The 17809-nt window shown below is 54.4% G+C and overlaps 1 protein-coding gene across 1 annotated transcript in view; it reads left to right on the top strand.

Moving 5' to 3' along the window:
* Positions 1–1323: 1323 nt before the first annotated feature.
* The window catches only part of LOC138101671 (centrosome-associated protein CEP250-like), a 57979-nt gene continuing 41493 nt past the window's right edge, over positions 1324–17809 (top strand). Inside the window, exons 1-10 of the mRNA XM_068999445.1 lie at positions 1324–1338; positions 2225–2272; positions 2419–2666; positions 3123–3276; positions 13464–13657; positions 14953–15080; positions 15270–15439; positions 16175–16354; positions 16964–17098; positions 17375–17518. Of these exons, the coding sequence (XP_068855546.1) occupies positions 1324–1338; positions 2225–2272; positions 2419–2666; positions 3123–3276; positions 13464–13657; positions 14953–15080; positions 15270–15439; positions 16175–16354; positions 16964–17098; positions 17375–17518 (1416 nt within the window). The remainder of the gene's footprint in view (positions 1339–2224; positions 2273–2418; positions 2667–3122; positions 3277–13463; positions 13658–14952; positions 15081–15269; positions 15440–16174; positions 16355–16963; positions 17099–17374; positions 17519–17809) is intronic.

Below are 17809 nucleotides of genomic sequence, written 5' to 3'. Positions count from 1 at the left end.
AGAAGCTGAACAACTGGCCAAAAGCTGACCGGGAAGCCGCAAGCCAGGTGCCTCCTCCCTCCCCTGCCGCAGCTGGAAAAAAACCCCGCTATCTGTGTGTGACCTTGAACAAGCTGCAAACTGCTTTGAAAAAGTTGTGCTCAGTTTAGAGGCATAGAAATTAATTTCTGGGCATAGGCAGCGATATGGGCTACACATCATAAGGTCACCCCAAGACACGAGGAATCTTTGAAATAAGCAGCAAGACTTTTCTTCTGCCTAGAAGACCTAGTGATATGTTGCCAAACAGAGAGCAGAGAAAAAAATGCACTCGTGTCTGTCTCGGGATTCTGAATCTCTTTTATGAGCCTTAAACACTGCAACTCCTGGCATTTCTCTGTAGGAATTTGAAAAGACCCTGAAACACCATTTTTCCTCCTCATGTGGCTGTTCTAGATGCAGAGCTTTACTTTCCATGAATATTTGTAAGCACCAAGAACCTTTTGAGGCTTTTTCTTACACCTCCCCTTTGTCAGGGGAGACAGACAAATTCCTGTGACTCAGGAACTAAGCGCATCCCTAAAGAGCATGCGGGTCTCAGGAATGCTGAGCCTTAAAACTGATGCTGTCTGGGCCAGCAACTTTGAACTCATGTTATGAGCCAGGTCCCTGCCCAGCTGCCCAGCTGGGCTGTGGGGATGTGGGGGTGCTGGTGCAGGTGCCGGGCAGCAGTGAGCTGGGATGGGTGGAGAGCCAGGGGAGGGCCTCTCCAACAGCCCCTGGAATGTTGGGGTTTGCAGCCTGGCAACCATCAACAGCCCATGGAATGTTGGGGTTTGGAGCCTGGCAACCATCAACAGCCCATGGAATGTTGGGGTTTTCGCCCTGGCAACTGTCAACAGCTCCTGAACATTGGGGCTTTGACCTTGCAACTGCCAACAGCACTTTGATCTTGTGCTCTTGACCCTGCAAAGGCCAACGACCCTTGGATATTGGGGTTTGACCCTGCAAAGGCCAACGGCCTTTGGACATTGGGGTTTAGACCCTGCGAAGTCAAACAACCTTTGGAGATTGGGGTTTGACCCTACAAAGGCCAACGGCCTTTGGACATTGGGGTTTAGACCCTGCAAAGGCCAACGGCCTTTGGACATTGGGGTTTAGACCCTGCGAAGTCAAACAACCTTTGGAGATTGGGGTTTAGACCCTGCAAAGGCCAAAAGCCTTTGGAGATTGGGGTTTAGACCCTGCAAAGGCCAACGGCCTTTGGAGATTGGGGTTTAGACCCTGCAAAGGCCAACGGCCTTTGGACACTGACATTTGGTCACTGCTCGTGCCAAGGGGCAGATGGAGACCCGGCGGGTGAGTGAGAGAGCTGCTGCCCTCTTTGTGCCAAGCCCAGCAGGGGCCTGGGTGGGCCTGGGCTGTGCCACTGGGAACAGTTCCCTTTGGGAATAGCAAGGGATTAACAGTTGGCTGTTCCAGAGCTAGCAGCAGCTTTGGTGCTGGCCATGGGGACAGGCCTGGGAGGGAATGGGGGGGCTCCTGGCCATCCCAGAGCACACCCACATCTCCTCCTCCGTCCTTGTCCCACTGGAGGGTGTGGGCACAAACAAGGGAGCAGCTTTCACTGCCTTCCCCTCAGCCCAATTCACAGCGCAGCCTGAGCGCTTCCCAGAGACAAGAATGGGTTTCTCCCAGACATCTCCAAGATGATCCCCAGTGGTGCAGAGGAGGCCACGAGGATGATAGGAAGATGCTCCAAGGGCTGGAGCACCTGTGCCAAGGGAAAAGGATGCAAGAGTTGGGGTTGTCCAGCCTGGAGAAGGTTCCAGGGTGACCTTCCAATGCATGAAGGGGCTGGAAGAGAGCTGGAGAGAGTCTTAAGCCAGGGGCCTGCAGGGAAAGGACAGGGTCTAATGGGATATTGGGAGGGAATTCTTCCCTGTGAGGCTGCTGAGGCCCTGGCACAGGTTGCCCACAGAAGCTGTGGCTGCCCCTGGATCCCTGGCAGTGTTCAAGACCAGGTTGGATGGGGCTCTGGGCAATTCCCCTTGTGGTGTTCTAAGAAGTGATGAGACACCTTCCAGCATGTTTGTTTGTGCTGCTGTCAACCTACTGGGCTGAAAATATTCCCAAGGAGGGGAGGAAGGAGCTGAGCTGGAATTCCAGGCTGGGAAGCATTTAGAGGCGACTGCCTCAGGGGCAGCCATGCAGTCTGAGTGTGCTCTTCCCTGTGCTCTTCCAGGGAGCTCGAGGCCTTTCTCACCAGGGACGTTTCTCCAGAGCCCCTGAGGTGAGTAAACTGTGCTGAGCTGGCTCGGATTTGAAACTGGTCCTCCACAAATGGACACTGGTTCTTGTGGAATCAGAAGAGGCATCTCAGTGGTACTTTGGAATAGGAACAGAGTACCTGACTAACAGCTGGATGTGGGCTTTCAGGTGCTGTTAGACGGCAGTGACAGCATGGCCAGTTCCATCACCGGCGCTGACCGTTCCCAGCATGCAGCCTCCAGGAACAGCCTCTCAACTCTGACATCCACTGATGCACAGCATCCCTTGGAATTGGTTTGGGAAGCCACAGAGAATTGTGGGCGCTTACAGCGATGTTTTGAGAAAATGGAGGAGCGATGCAAGAGGCTCAGTAGCCACCGGGAGCACATAGACTCTGTGATGGAAGAAATCAGAAGGTGAGTGTTTCTTCCTCCTCCTCCTGCGTTCCAGAGGCAATCTGCGTCCAGGTCTGGGAGTTCAGAGGTGTTCTGGGCAAAGAACTCACCTGCCCTACCATGTGTAGGCCTCAGTGTGGCTCTTGAGCATCGTCCTGTCAGGGCTTTTCATGCTCTACTGTGACTCCCAAGGCTGCCTGGGAGATGCACAGCGATGTTGGAATAGAAGACTCCTTCCTCTCACCGTGCTGCTTCCCTGAATTCTGTTCTTTGAGAGCCCCTGTCCAGCCACTGCTTCTCACTGAAGGAAGGCAAAATCCTGCCTTCCTTTCCCTTTGCCTCTGGAGGATTTCCTTGGGAGGGAAAGAGCAAGGTCTTCCTTAGCCCACTGCCCCCAGCTCCATTGTGGAGGGCTGAAAATGGGATCGATGGCTCTTCAGGCCTCTTCCTTCTTCTGACTGAGCCTTGTCTCTGCAGTGACTGTGAAAACCTTGAGAAGTCCAAGGAAAAGCTGCAGCAATGCACTGGAATCCCGGAGCCAGGAGCCTTGAGTCTGCGCCAGAAGAACAGCAAGCAGCTGAAGGAAGCGTCAGCCCAGGCGGAAAAGGCGGAGCAGCAGCACAGGATGGAGGTTGGTTTTGGAAATGAGGCTGGTTTTCCGTTGAAAACTTGTCTTGCCCCTTCTTGTACAGTGGAGGACTTGGCTGCACTCGAGGGAGAAGACCCATCACTGCAGAGGGAGCTGGAAGTCAACAGGCAGGCACTGGAGGAATTGCAGCTTCAGAGGGAGCTGCTGGAGCAAGAGGGGCATGATGTTACCGTGGCTCTGGACACCTTATTCCTAGGCAGCACCTGTGGGAGTGGGAGTTGTGCCAGCCAGATCAGGCCAGATGCTGTTTCTGGCAGTAGAAGAGAGGGACACTGCTGTGCACACCTGGCTCAAGATGGCACATGCATTTATTAGCCAGGCATATGCATGTTCATCAGCAAAGGGTTACATGCTTCTGCAAAATTTGTTCCTTTGGGCAGCCCCAGAGCCTCTAAAAGAGGGAACGGAGCTGGGGAAGGGTCTGGAGCACAGGTGTGACAAGGAGTGGCTGAGGGAGCTGGGGGGGCTGAGCCTGGAGAAAAGGAGGCTCAGGGGACACCTTCTCGCTCTCTCCAACTCCCTGTGACAGGAAGGTGCAGCCAGGTGAGGGTTGGTCTTTGCTCCCAGGGAACAAGGGACAGGACAAGAGGAAACGGCCCCAAGTGTGCCGGGGGAGGTTTGGATTGGGTGTTACAGGAGAGCTGTGAGAGAAGGGTTTGTTTCTGATGGTCTCTGTCAGACAGTCTCAGTTCTGGAGTATGTGGTAGGTTTGGCAAATACCCAGCAGAGGTTTTGCTTTTGAAGAGAAAAGCTCAAAACCACAGTGTAGTCTTCAGGCTTGAATACCAGCAAGGGCCATGAGACACCTTCTTTGTGTAAGACAAGTAAATGGTATTGTCGGTGTGAACTGCTGCACAAAGAGAGTCTGCTTTGGCCACATCAGCCAGACTGCCATCAGTCACTAAAGGACTGCTCACCACAAGAGCCGTTTCCCTGCCAGGCATGCCCTCGTTGCAGAGAGCTGCTTTGCACACTGGAGGAGGGGACACTTTGATGTGGGTTTTGTCCGAGAAGGAGAAACCCTGTGAATTTTCACTTGCTTCAGCAAGCAAAATTGCTTTCCTCAACCATCCTGAAAATGTCCAGCACTGGAATAGATCCTGATAGACATTTTGTTGGTAAGGGAGTGTGCAAGGAGAACTGGTGTGATTTTTTGCAAGGCTGGAGCTGTGGGAGATGACAGGCTATGGGGCTGTGTGGAGCATGCCCTCCATGCCTTCTACATTGAATTTGGGGAGGTGAAAGGTGAACAGGGCTATCTTTGGGCCCAGGAATGAGCCCTCTCACAGGAAGCCCGGCAGAAACATCAGCTTTCCGTTGGGATTTTTGTGCTGCTCTTGTGCTCTGTTTTCCTAAGACTTACCTCGGAGGATCTTCACTGTTCTCTTAAGGGTCCTCTTTTGGTGTGTACTGGTCGGTGTCCATAGCCAAACTGAGTTTGTAGGACTTTTCTTTTGTGGGCACAGGGAGGGCGCAGCAGGAACGCTGACAAGAGACAAATCTTTTTAAAGACTCGCCTGGAGTATTTCTGAACAGCAACCCAGAGATGTCTCCTGGGCTGTGTTCTAAGTCACTCTCTGGGAAGCTGTGTCCCCCCCAGGGCAGACAGTGGCCCAGGGGAGCAGCAGCCGAGTGCTCTGAGAGCGCGTGAGCCCATCAGTCTTTGCCTCTTGCCACACAGAGTTTGCAGGGGAAGTGTCAAGCCCTCTGCTCTTTCCTTCTGTGCAGGTCCTGCTGGAAAAGCAGAAGGAGAAGAATTCTTTATCAGAGACACTGCTCCAAACTCGGGGACAGCTAAGCCAAGCCTGCCAGCAGGTGCAGCAGCTCAGGCAGGAGGTGAAAGAGCAGCAAGAGAAGGGGCAGGTAAGTCTGAGCAGGCAGGGAACAGAGTGCAGGGCAGTGGCAAGGGCACAAAAGGCAGGTGCTGGGAGTCAGGAGGCAAGGGCTGCTTCAGGCCCTGGCAGCACAGAGCCTGGCAAGCTCCAGAGCTCAGGCCCGGGAAGCAAGGCTTGCAATGGAAGCAGAGCTGGGTAGAGAAGCCAAAAGAAGTCGCTGAAGGAATGGGATTTTGAGAGAGCAAGTGGGAAAAGCTGAGCCTGAGGGCAGGTCGCAGGAAGTTGCTCTGCATTTTGTTGCCAGACCATCCAGGCAAAGCTGCAAGCTGAGCTGCAGGAAGCTCGGGGGGAGATCCAGGCAGCGCAGAAGAGGCACAAGGAAGAATTACGAGGCATCAAAGAGGAAATGAATCTCCTCCTTGAGCAGAGGGAGGCTCTACAAAAGCAGGTGAGTGAAAGAGCAGTGGCACCGCAGCATCCAGCAGGGGGTCTGTGCCCTTCTTGCTTTTCCATGGCAGAGCAGCAGCTGCTGGGGTGGTCCCTGGGGCTGCCTCGTGCTCTGGGCTCCTTGGCAGCTGCTCTGAAGGACCCTCGGTGCTCTGCTGAATCTCAGCTGCTGCCCTGGACAGCTGGGCTAGTCCTCTGGGCTGTTGGCCAGCAACCATCAGCACGGATTCCTGCTGGCCTCTTCTTGCTGGCCTTGGTGTGGGAGGTGCTTTTTCAGGTGCCCTTGGTGGGCCACGTAGAGATTGAAACAAGTTGTCCGTATGCATTGTGAATCTGGTGCTCTGAGGACAGGGAGAAATGGAAAGTTGGCCTTTGCCTTTTCTCACAGCCTCTGCTGTGGCTGACAGTGACAGGCTGTGGCTGTAGCCTCTGACTGCTTTGTTCTGTTTGACTGGAGGTGGGAGAGTTGACATCTCAGCTGGCAGCCTCCAGAGAGTCCCAGGCAACGATTGTTCAGAGAGCCCGGCAAGATGTGAGGGAGGCCCAGAAGCAGTCAAGGCAGAAGCTGTTGCAGGTTGAGCAGCTCCAGAAGATGCTGGAGGAGGCAGAACATCAGAACAAGGAGCTGCAAGTGCACCTGAAGAACTTGGAGATGGAAAGGAGTCAATGGGAAGAAGTGGCACGCCAAAATTCGGGACTTTGGGCTTCCTTGAACACCCTAGAGAAGGAAAAAGCCAGGTAAATGAAAGCCTGTGGGACTCTGCCTTGTGGGAATGGATTCCCTCTTTGCCATCTTTGCACTGGCCAGGGGCTCTGGCAGCATTTCCTATGTGGCAGAGTTCTGAACTCTCCGTGCAGACGCGTCTGGTTGTCTGGATGTTGTGTTTCATTTTCTTTTCTTTCAAGCCTTCAGTTAGAGTTTTTCTGAAGACAAAGGCTTTTGGAGTAGCTCTTTCCCTCTAGGGGTGTGTTCTGTTGTGAGGTGGGTGTGCTAACACTGCCCAAGCTGCAGTGTAAGGAGCTGGACACATCCAGCAGCTCCGCCTTGGGTCCTGTAACTTGAAGCCTTTGGGATCTGGAGCAGCCTGGCATCCTGATGCCTTTGCTTGGCAGAACCATCTCAAGGCCCTGATTGCTGACCTAGGCCAGATTCCCCTCAAAGGCACCCAAGAACCAAGAATGTCTCTGTTGCATCGTTCCTCAGAAAATGCCCCCAGGTGCCTGGGGGGGCTCAAGCAGGGTCCCTGCCAGCCTCCAGAGTCACAGGCAATACTGACTGTGCAAAGAATGCAAGAGACAAGACCAAGGTTAACGGGGCCCCTCCAGCTGACCAAGTCCTGCCGGTCTTCAGTGCCACAGGATTCTTCTTTCGAGAAGAAGACAAAGAAAGGGCAGGGCCCTCTTGCTTGCCTGCAGGTTTCTGCATCTTCCATCAGGTTGTGCTCCAAGGCTCTGTTGCCACTTCTGCTATCGGCCTTTGTTTCTCCAGCTGGAAGTAGGATGGGTGCTGGTAAATCTTAGGGAACTTCCCCGAGATCCTCTGGCTGTAGGGTGCTGCTCCTCCTACCTGGACATACAAGATGGGGCAAGGAAATGTCTCTTCCATGTTGACCAAACCTTTCCCCCTTGGAGCCTGGGTAGTCAGAAGAAAACTCTTCCTCTCCCCTAATCTCTTCATGGCAAGACTTTGTTAGGTCTATATTCACATTCCCATCTCAAGAAGAAGGTAGGACATGTAGGCAGGAACTCCCCATTCTTTCATGAATAAAAGCAGAGTGGGCACATGCTGGGCTGTGACTGCAGGGGGAACAAACAAACAGCCACGTTGTTTAGACAAACCTCATCAGACAGAGCAGTTTTCCCCGAGGTGGTGCGAGTCCTAAGAGTTCCTAAAATGTGATACCGTGTAGTAATGAGTTGCATGCTTCCCTTTTAGGCTGCTTCTGTCTCTGGAGGAAAAGAACCTGTGCCTCAGAACACTGGAAGAAAAGAACCAGGCACTGAACAATCAGGTGTCTCAATTTCGTTCTGCTCTTCGCGAGGCCGAGCAGCTCTGTGCAAACCGCACAGGACAAGTGCTGAAGCTCAACGCCCAGGTAATCTGTGCCCTGGCGTCCTCTTCTCCAGGGACACACATCATCACCTTTGGCTTGGAGGCCCCAACTGCTTTCTCCTCCCAGCAGCATCCACTGCTGCCGTGTTCTGCCCCGGGGTGCTGCTGCACCCACAGGCCAAGGCTGGATCTGGTGTCTGCTGCCGATGTTTTCCTCCGTTCTCTCTCGGGTCCCAGCAGGAAATGTGGGAGGAGAAGCAGCAGCAGACTCCTTTGGAGCTCCTCCATCCCTCTGTTAGCAGTGTTGTCCCAGATGGAGTTGGTGCCTGTGCTGGGCACCGAGCAATGTGGGCACACAGACGTGGCTATGGCAGGCTGGGGAGGGCACTTCCAGCGCAGCCAGTTCAGCCGGTGTTCAGAGCTGCAGCCTCAAGGATGCCCATTGGCTCCCTTTCCCTATTTTCAGGACACTTGTTTCCATTGGAATCCTTGGCTCTGTGCCTTCTGTTTTGGGCATGTTTTTTTGCCTGAAGTCATTTCTCCTTTGTTGCTTGCTCTACTGCCTGCTCTGCTGCCTCAGGAGCAGCCCTGTCCCTGAGGCTCTGTGCATCCATCTTCCAGATGCGGGCCCTGCAGAAGGCAGTGCTGGAGATGGAGGCTACCCAGGCAATTCGAGAGAAGCAGCTGCTGCAGGAGCTGGAGGAGTCCCGAGCAGGAGAACGGAGCTTGAGGGACTCTGTGCAGGTGCTGGAGGCTGAGGTGTCTGAGCTGCGTAGGAAGCTCCAGAGCTCTGAGAACAGAGCAGAGGCCTTGGCCACAAAGTGTCAGCAGGCCAGTGGTGCTCACCAGGAAACTCAATCCCAGCTGGACAAACTGCTCCTGGTTCTCCACCACGTGATCAGGGATAGCAGAGACTTGGTCACCTGGAGCTCAGGCAAGTGTGGGAGGCTGGGAGAGCAGGTGGAGCGAGGGGGTGGTTCCTGGTCATCCTGGTATGACACACTCACCCTGTCAGTTCAGGCTGACTCAGGCCTTGGGAAGTCTTGTCTCCCTGCAGAGACACAAGTCCATGTTTGTTTGTAGAGAAGTGATTAGAGTCAGAAGGGAGAAGGGCCCAAGTCCTGTCAAGCCACAGGGCCCATGCAGTTGTCTTTGGGGCAGTGCTGACATTAGTGGTCATCAAAATAACGTCAGCCTGTGACACACATCCTGCTGCAAGGCGAGCTCTAGGACAATGACAAAGGCACCTCCTCCTAGGTAGAAAGAGGCCTTGTTTGTTGGAGACTGTTGGATTAAATCTTGAAAGAGAATGTCTTCTCTTTTCAGAAAAGGGTCATGTCTTGGGCCTAAGTGCTTCTCAGGATGGGGATGTCCCCGCAGAGCTCACAGTGGACAGAGTGTCAGCAGCTCTGCAAGACCTGCAGCAGCACCTGGAGCATTCCCAGAAAGATCTGGTAATATGCACCCAGAAATCCTGTCCTGCTGCTGGGCTGCTGGACAAGCAGAGTGCCAAGGCCAGGATGGGTGGAAGTTCTTGTAGGGGGGTTGTCTCACTAGCATGGGGAGGAAGGAGGATCACGATCACATCTACCAGTACGGTCCAGCTGCCCTCTCCCACCTGGGCTATTTCTGCTTTAGTGTTTGTAGCCCTTTGTCTCCTGCCAGCAGTGGCACTGACAGGTGATTCTGTTCCTCTTGCCTCTTCCAGAATGATGCAAGGAAGAAGATACAGGCCTTGGAGCTGGAGCTGGGCATGGGGCAGGCTGAGAGGGACAATCTCAGAGCCAGCAATCAGGAGCTGCTGAAACAGTTGGAAGAAATTCAAGCAGGTACAGCTTCACCTCTCCCACCCGCTGCCCCATCCTGTCCCAGCAGGGATCTCTGATGCCACACAGAGGAAAAGGGCAGTGCCCAGAGATGGCAGAGGGGAAGAACAACCAGCAGGAGATTTCTCCATCCAGTGCCAGTGAAAGCTTTTTCTCGAGGAAGATGCCGTGGCTGGCAGTGCCATCTGGCTGTGCTATGGCTGATCCCGTGCACAGGTGGTGCCTTTCAGGTGCTGTGTCTGTGCTGAGGAGCTGTAGCTGGATGCCTCAGCTCGATTCCCCCCAACTCCAGGCCCTGCCAGAGCCCCCAGGCTATTGGCCTCTCTGGAGCAGGGCTGCACAGGCATCCCCGCTCCTTTGTCTCTCTTGGACTGCTCACTCTGCACAAGCCCAAGAGTAAAGACACTTTCCTATTCCTCTGAACCTTGCCCCTTGGAGTCCTGCTTTTTTCTCCTTCATTTCTGTCAGCTTTGGAAGCCCTTGCGGCCTTAGGGGCTGGCAAACACAGGCAGGCCAAGAAGACAGTGCTGTTGTTCCTGCAGGATGCACATCAGTTTGCCTTTGCTTTGCTGTTCTCATTCTCCTTCTCCTTCCTGCTGCAGCGATGTGGAGGGCAGAACACCAGAAGACCTCTCGAGAAACTGCCCTGGAGAAAGAGGCCATTGCCCTGAAGGAAGAGGGTGTGACTCTTTGTCAGGAGGTGGCATCTCTGCAGAGGAAACTGGAGAGCCTGGAGAAGGAAAGGAAGGATGTGCTGGTGAGAACGGCAGATGCCATGAAGGGCCATTTCCTAGCTATGTTTGGCCCTTGTGTTAATAGTTCTAAGGAGCACCTCTTTCCAGCTGAGCTTTTCAAACTGCATTCTTCTGAATAAGGAGGAAAAGATGTCGTAGTCATGTCAAAGCCAGTTAGTGCTGAGGCTGCTGGTTTTCCTCCATGCTGGAGTTTTGTGCCCTGTAGTTCTCAATGTCCACACTGTCTCTATGGACATTGCATGGTCTGGGCAATTCCTCGTGTCCAAACCCACGTCCAGATTTCAAATACCTGGACCTGGAACGAGAGGTGAGAAGGCCAAGTTTGCTGTTAATAGAAAGGTGTTTGGCCTTGGCCATCAGAGAGCAGCCAGTGGGGAGAAAAGAGAGAAAAGCAAAGTGCTGATGCAGATAAGGACGTGTGCCTGCAAGGGGAGAACTCGTCCTGAGTGGCAGCAGAGAATGACAGACTGATGTGGCCATTGCTGCTCCAAGAGAGGGCAGTGGGGCTCTCGGGGATGGTGCCATGGAAACTCTACACAGGAGAGCTCAAAAACCACTCCTGTCACCCCAGCTGCAGGGAATGAAATGTTGGGGGTGTCTGCTCTTCCCTTTCTCCCTGCTGGAGAGCACATCCTCATGGCACCGCCTAAATCCTGCTTAGCGTGGACTTGGAATCCTGGCTGCAGTTCTGGCAGCTGCTCCCCAAAGGAACACTCGAGTGGAGCTGCAAGAGGTCGGGGAAGGGCAGAAAGGGAGCTGGGATGGGCTGAGTGAGCTGGGAAAGACTCAGCGTCAAGGGCGGTCCCAGCAAAGGTCTGAGGCATCCCGAGAGGCAGAGAGAGAGGGGCAGCCTTTGCCTGCCTGTGGCAGGAGTCCCGATCTGGTATGAAAAGCAAACTGAGAGAGGGAATGAGTGACCTCCCTGTTTTGGCAGCATGAACGGGAATTGTACGAGGAGCAGATGAGAGATCTGAAAAAGAAGAATGAAATGAAAACACCGGAGATGCGAAGTGTCAAGGAAAACACCCAACAACTGGAAGTGGAGAGGGAAGCCAAGCAGGAACAGTTGGAGCATGGGGCTGCTGCTTTGAAGGAATGGCAAGAGACCGCTCAAGTCCTGAGTGTTGCACTGACCAAGAGTGAAATTTCCAAAGGGGCTCTGAAGAAAGACCTGGACATCTTGAAGGAAAGGCTTTGTCTCCAGGTAGGCACTGGCACTGATCTTCAGTCCACTGCAACGTCTCTCAAAGATTCCAATGAAGTTTCCCATGAAGAGGTGGGATTCTAAATCCCTGTCAGTCTAGGCCTGCTTGGGCAAAGCAGCCCGGGCTGCAGCAGGCAGCCTTGTTTGTCTGCCTGGCTCCAGCCAGAGACCATTGGCTGCCAGATTGTTTGCTGGCATGCCTGGAATGACTGAGGCAGCTCTGGAGCTGCTGTTCAAATCAGCTCCAGGCCAAAAGCTGGGCATGGGGAATTGCTTCTCCCGTGCCCAGGCAAGGGGAGGCAACAAGTGTGGGTTGGATTTGGTGTGGAAAGGAATGGAGCAGGTGAGCAGAGTGATGGACTGAAGTGAGCAGAGTTCTGTAGCGAGGGCTGAAGAGCAGCTGCACTGCTGGAGCTTCGAGGATGCTTCCCGAGATGGAGATTTCTGAGGGACAGCTCTTGTGGTGTTTGAAATAAGGGAATCATCTCCTCTCTGAATACCCAGCAGGCTGTTGGAGCAGAGGGCAAGCGGCTGTCTGAGCACTCCAGGAGGGGTGTGGAATGTGTGCGGGACCAGGTTGCAGCAGCAGCAAAAGACAAGCCAGAGAAGCGTGAGCTCAGGAGAACTTTTGAGGTAAAGTGGGCTTTCACTGCCTCTGCAGAGCCTCAGGCTCCTCTGGATCATGACTCGTGTGCCCAGGCAGTGCTTTGGAGTCCTCTGCTTGTTTCCTTGCCTCTCCCTGTCCCTGCTGTGGGCACACCACTTTGTTTGTTCTCTCTGTTGTGGCAGCCCATGGCTTTCACAAAGGCACCTTCACTCCGCTGCCTCCCTCCCTGGCCCCGTGTCCCCGGACACACACTGGCCTCTCCTGCACAGCCCCCAGCGAGAGCTCTTTGCCCCCAGTGCTGTCTGGTGCAATTGAGGGTCTGTGAGCAGAGATCTCCTTGCCTTGATGTCCAGAGGTCCTTTTGCCCCATGTTTGCTGACAGGTTTCTGTGACCCTTTCTCCCATCCAACCTGCAGGTGGAACCTGAAGGGAGGAGTGTCCAGAGAATCTTTGGGAATGTTTACCTCTCGGATACCATTAGAGTGGATGCTCCCCCGTCTTCCCAGCACAGCAGGTCGACTTCTGGACAGGTGAGAACATCATCTTCCTTGGTGGGAGGAACACAACCCTTGGCAAGGCACATGTCCCTCAGAAAGCAGAGTAGCAGCTGTGAGCTGAGCTGTTTTCCCCAAGCCAGGCAAGCCCTGAGCGCTGCTCCCAGGGCTGGCAGCTCCTCTGCTCCAGAGCAGACAGAGGGCACCGTGCTGGAGCTGCTGTGGCTGCACCCGCTGCAGAGCCAGCAGGAGGTGGGAGCAGCTGGCTCTCTGCTGCCAGCCAGCCCAGCAGCCACAAGCCCGTGGTGTCAGGAAAGAAGAGTTGGAGGAGTTTCGTGGCCTCAGCAGTGCTTGAAGGCTCATTCTCCCCGTGGGCTTCGTTGCCCACATTGTGCTCTGCTCCCATGTGGAATGCTCTGAAGTTTGGGAGAAGGAGAGTTTGCTCCCTGTCCCTGGGCTGGCTGTGCAGGAGCTTGCTGTTCAGATCAGCTCCAGGCCAAAAGCCGGGCATGGGGATCTGCTTCTCCCTTGCCCAGGCAAGGGGAGGCAACACGTGGGGGTGAGCAGTGATGGACTGAAGTGAGCAGAGTTCTGTAGCGAGGGCTGAACAGCAGCTGCACTGCTGGTGCTTAGAGTCAAGTGTATTGGCAGTTGTGGAAGATGCAGTATTTTTGGGTGACAACACAGAATTTGGGGCAGGGATGTTTGTTGGGAAGGAGCAATCTGGTGCCAGGCAAGCCAGCAGGGCCTGACACAGCACTTCCAAGGTAACAGTGCCAGAGGCTTTTGGCAGCCCAGGGTATCGGAGCTGCAGAGGGCAGATGCTGTGAAACTTTGAGCCCAGAGCATGGGAGCTCCCTGTCCTCTGGCTGCCTGCGAGGTGGCACTGGCTGGCTCTGCACAGGGCTCCTGAGGAAGGGCTCGAGCTGTACCTTGTCCTGCTTCCAGGTTTCCCAGGAGCAAGAGTCATTGAGCAGGGCTCTGGAGCAGCTGCACCAGGAGCCCTCTGGCCAAGGGCACGCACTGGCCCAGGTGTGCAGAGAGAAGGAGCTGCTGGGCCGGGAGAAGGCTGCCCTTGAGGGCCGACTGGCAGCCATGGAGCGTCACCAACAAGACCTTTCCAAGCAGCTGGCAGAGACCAGGTAAAGGCAGGGAGGAGACCCTTTCCGGATGCTTTTACCTTGCATGGACAGAAAATGGAAGTCTCAAGAAAAAGAAATATGCCACAATGTGAAGGTTATTTTTCTGACATCTAAAGCCAGCAAAGCTGTTGTAAGCCTTGGGCTCCTGTTTGTGCCGCCAAGCACACTCGTGTGGGAAGTCAAAAGCAAGCCACCCGGCCCTGAATTGAGTAGTACTTAAACCATGCAGCTGTTGAGTGAAACCTCAAGTTTCTCTTGGGTTTAGTTCCTTGTGCTGGGCATTGAACATCCCTCTTTCCTTCCTAAGTAGCTTGACACAATCCTGATCTTCAGAACTGAAGCTTCATCTTCAGAACTCCAGGCTCTGACCTTGGGATGTTGGCAGTAGCATGCTGCCATTCAGGGGGAAGCCAGAGGCTCCTGCTGAAAATGCTGAGGGCCTTCTGCTTCCAAGCACACTCTTGAGAAGTGTGAGGCAGGACCTAGAGCTGCTTAGAGAGCAGCAGGGAAACCTCTTTGGAATTGTTGACAGCCCCTGGGGATTCTTGCTGTGTTGATGGGCACCCACCTGTCAAACCTGCCAAGGTCCTTTTGGATGGTCCCTCTCACTCTCCAAAGAAGGACAAGACTTGGGCTACTGCCTGCTTAGCTGGCAACACTAAAAGAAAGGTGGCAAGTCTATTCCTTGACCGTGCAGGAGCTTAAACTGCAGTCTCTGCATTCAGGTAGTTGTTGTTCAGACAACATGGTGTTCTGAATTTTTACAAGTGCTGCCATGACCATGAGATTTTACTGTATCATGCAAAGTAGTTCTGAAGTCTCTTAAATACAGAGTGTCTGGAAAATTATGTACCTTTATGTCCATGATGAAGAGAGTTAACAAGTCAGGAGTGAGCCAGGACGAGAGTCTGTTCTGTCCCCCTGCAGAGCAGCTTGGAAGTGCTGATGAGAGAAGGGCTGTGAGCAGAGGCTGGGCTTTTGCTCCTCGGCCCAGCCTGTGTGGGCACAGCTAGCCAGGGTCATAGGTCAGGAAGAGCAGCTGAAGGTTCGGCTGTTGAGGTCACGTTGGGCTGGGCTGTCTGTGCTGTGCCAGGCCATAAGGAAGGCCTGGGCACTCCCTCAGAGGGCCCTGCTTTGCTACTGAAATGGCACAAATGGGCCTTCTCTGTACAAGTTTCCATGCGACCCGTTTTGCATTCTCAGGCCTGGGCATCTTGAGCCACGTTGTCCTGGAATAACTGCCCGGGAGTGTCAGGAGCGAGCAGCTCATGTCTCTCCGTATTTGCAACCTGTAGGTCAGCGAAGGAGAGCCTGGAATCCAGCCTGTTTGCTGCTCAGCAGCAGATATCCCAGCTGGAGATCACCAGCAACCATCTGGAGGCTCAAGTGCTCACAGTCACACAGGCCAAGGAGGCGCTACAAGGTGAGAACCTCGTGTGCTTTGTTTGTGGTGCCGCCCCACCTAGAGAAGCTGCTGTAAAGCCTCCTCTGTCTGCAGGGCTTCTGAGGAGCGGTGGCGCTGGAGGCAGGGCCCTCCTACGCTGACACTGAAAGGGCCTGAGTCAGTAAAGGCAGTAAAGACTCTGAATCTTGCTGTTGGTCGTGTTTGCAGGAGAAGTGAAGTGCCTCCAACGTGAGCTGGAAGCAGAGAGAGCTCTCAGGAAGCAGGAGCAGGAAGACACAGCACAACAGCTCTTGCAGGTAGAGCAGCAGTGTCACAAAAGCCTCAGGCTTCAGGGAACTGCTCAGCAGGTGGAAATAAACAAGCTCCTGCAAGACCTGGTAGGTGACAATACGCTTCTGAATTGTCCAAGCTGGCCCTGGGGGCTGGTTTAGCACCAGCAGAGCCTGAGGGTGTGAAAGGGCAGCAGTCCTCTGCCAGAGGCCTCCCGCTGCTGGGCCGGGCAGGAGAGGCGGCGGCTCGGACTTGGAGGCGCGTGAAGACCCACAGGATGGTGCTGGGCCAGTAAATGCAGCCACGGCTTCCGTGAGGGCGTAAGGCGAGTTCCAGAGCAGCTTGGGCAGTGCCCACCCAAAGCGTGGCGGCCCAGGGCAGGATCTTCCCCGAGTCCCACCTGCCACGGAGCAGATGCCAGCGTGGAGCAGATGCCAACAGTGCTGCTGGCTGCAGGCGTGGGAACTCGGTTCCTGTCTTGCTGTGCTCCCACGGTGGACAGAGGGATTAGCTTTGGGCTGGAAGCAAATGGAACAGGCCCCGGTCCTTCAGTCCTTGTGACTGGGGCATCAGGGTGCCAGAAGGTGACACCTCCTTTTCTGAATGGTTGGACTCAATGCTTGTGCAGGTCTTTCCCAACAGAAATGATTCCATGGTTCTGGGATCCTTGCACCTGCTGAGCCTCCTTTTAAATTCCCTGACAGGACACGGTTTCTGGAGAGCAGAGAGCCAGTGCTGTTGTCTTTTCAGGTTGGGGTTTGTGGGAGGGATGAAGCTTCACGTTTTTCAGCGAGGAGCTTGCCTGGGGACTTCAACTTGAAGATTTTTCCTCCCCTCCTCAGGCAATTGAGCGGGAAAGGTACCATGCAGACATACAGGAGATGCTGCAGCAATGGGGAAAAGAGAAGGCAGAGAGAGAGCAGGAGCACCAGAAGGTGCTGTTTGAGATGAGGCAGAAAGTTGCCACCCTGCAGGCTCAAAGACAAGAGGAACAAACTAGATTTGAAAATGCCAAGCGAGAGGTAATGATTGTGCAAGGAGAATTGGTGTGATTTTTTGCAAGGCTGGAGCTGTGGGAGATGGCAGGCTATGGGGCTGTGTGGAGCATGCCCTCCATGTCTTCTACATTGAATTTGGGGAGGTGAAAGGTGAACAGGGCTATCTTTGGGCCCAGGAATGAGCCCTCTCACAGGAAGCCCGGCAGAAACATCAGCTTTCCGTTGGGATTTTTGTGCTGCTCTTGTGCTCTGTTTTCCTAAGACTTACCTTGGAGGATCTTCACTGTTCTCTTAAGGGTCCTCTTTTGGTGTGTACTGGTCGGTGTCCATAGCCAAACTGAGTTTGTAGGACTTTTCTTTTGTGGGCACAGGGAGGGCGCAGCGGGAACACTGACAAGAGACAAATCTTTTTAAAGACTCGCCTGGAGTATTTCTGAACAGCAACCCAGAGATGTCTCCTGGGCTGTGTTCTAAGTCACTCTCTGGGAAGCTGTGTCCCCCCCAGGGCAGACAGTGGCCCAGGGGAACAGCAGCCGAGTGCTCTGAGAGCGCGTGAGCCCATCAGTCTTTGCCTCTTGCCACACAGAGTTTGCAGGGGAAGTGTCAAGCCCTCTGCTCTTTCCTTCTGTGCAGGTCCTGCTGGAAAAGCAGAAGGAGAAGAATTCTTTATCAGAGACACTGCTCCAAACTCGGGGACAGCTAAGCCAAGCCTGCCAGCAGGTGCAGCAGCTCAGGCAGGAGGTGAAAGAGCAGCAAGAGAAGGGGCAGGTAAGTCTGAGCAGGCAGGGAACAGAGTGCAGGGCAGTGGCAAGGGCACAAAAGGCAGGTGCTGGGAGTCAGGAGGCAAGGGCTGCTTCAGGCCCTGGCAGCACAGAGCCTGGCAAGCTCCAGAGCTCAGGCCCGGGAAGCAAGGCTTACAATGGAAGCAGAGCTGGGTAGAGAAGCCAAAAGAAGTCGCTGAAGGAATGGGATTTTGAGAGAGCAAGTGGGAAAAGCTGAGCCTGAGGGCAGGTCGCAGGAAGTTGCTCTGCATTTTGTTGCCAGACCATCCAGGCAAAGCTGCAAGCTGAGCTGCAGAAAGCTCGGAGGGGAATCCAGGCAGCGCAGAAGAGGCACGAGGAAGAACTACGAGGCATCAAAGAGGAAATGAATCTCCTCCTTGAGCAGAGGGAGGCTCTACAAAAGCAGGTGAGTGAAAGAGCAGTGGCACCGCAGCATCCAGCAGGGGGTCTGTGCCCTTCTTGCTTTTCCATGGCAGAGCAGCAGCTGCTGGGGTGGTCCCTGGGGCTGCCTCGTGCTCTGGGATCCTTGGCAGCTGCTCTGAAGGACCCTCGGTGCTCTGCTGAATCTCAGCTGCTGCCCTGGACAGCTGGGCTAGTCCTCTGGGCTGTTGGCCAGCAACCATCAGCACGGATTCCTGCTGGCCTCTTCTTGCTGGCCTTGGTGTGGGAGGTGCTTTTTCAGGTGCCCTTGGTGGGC

Source organism: Aphelocoma coerulescens, unplaced genomic scaffold (assembly GCF_041296385.1).
Source record: "Aphelocoma coerulescens isolate FSJ_1873_10779 unplaced genomic scaffold, UR_Acoe_1.0 HiC_scaffold_39, whole genome shotgun sequence".
Classification (NCBI taxonomy): Eukaryota; Metazoa; Chordata; class Aves; order Passeriformes; family Corvidae; genus Aphelocoma; species Aphelocoma coerulescens.
Note: the sequence above shows the minus strand (reverse complement) of the source record. Positions and strands in the feature narration are given on the sequence as shown.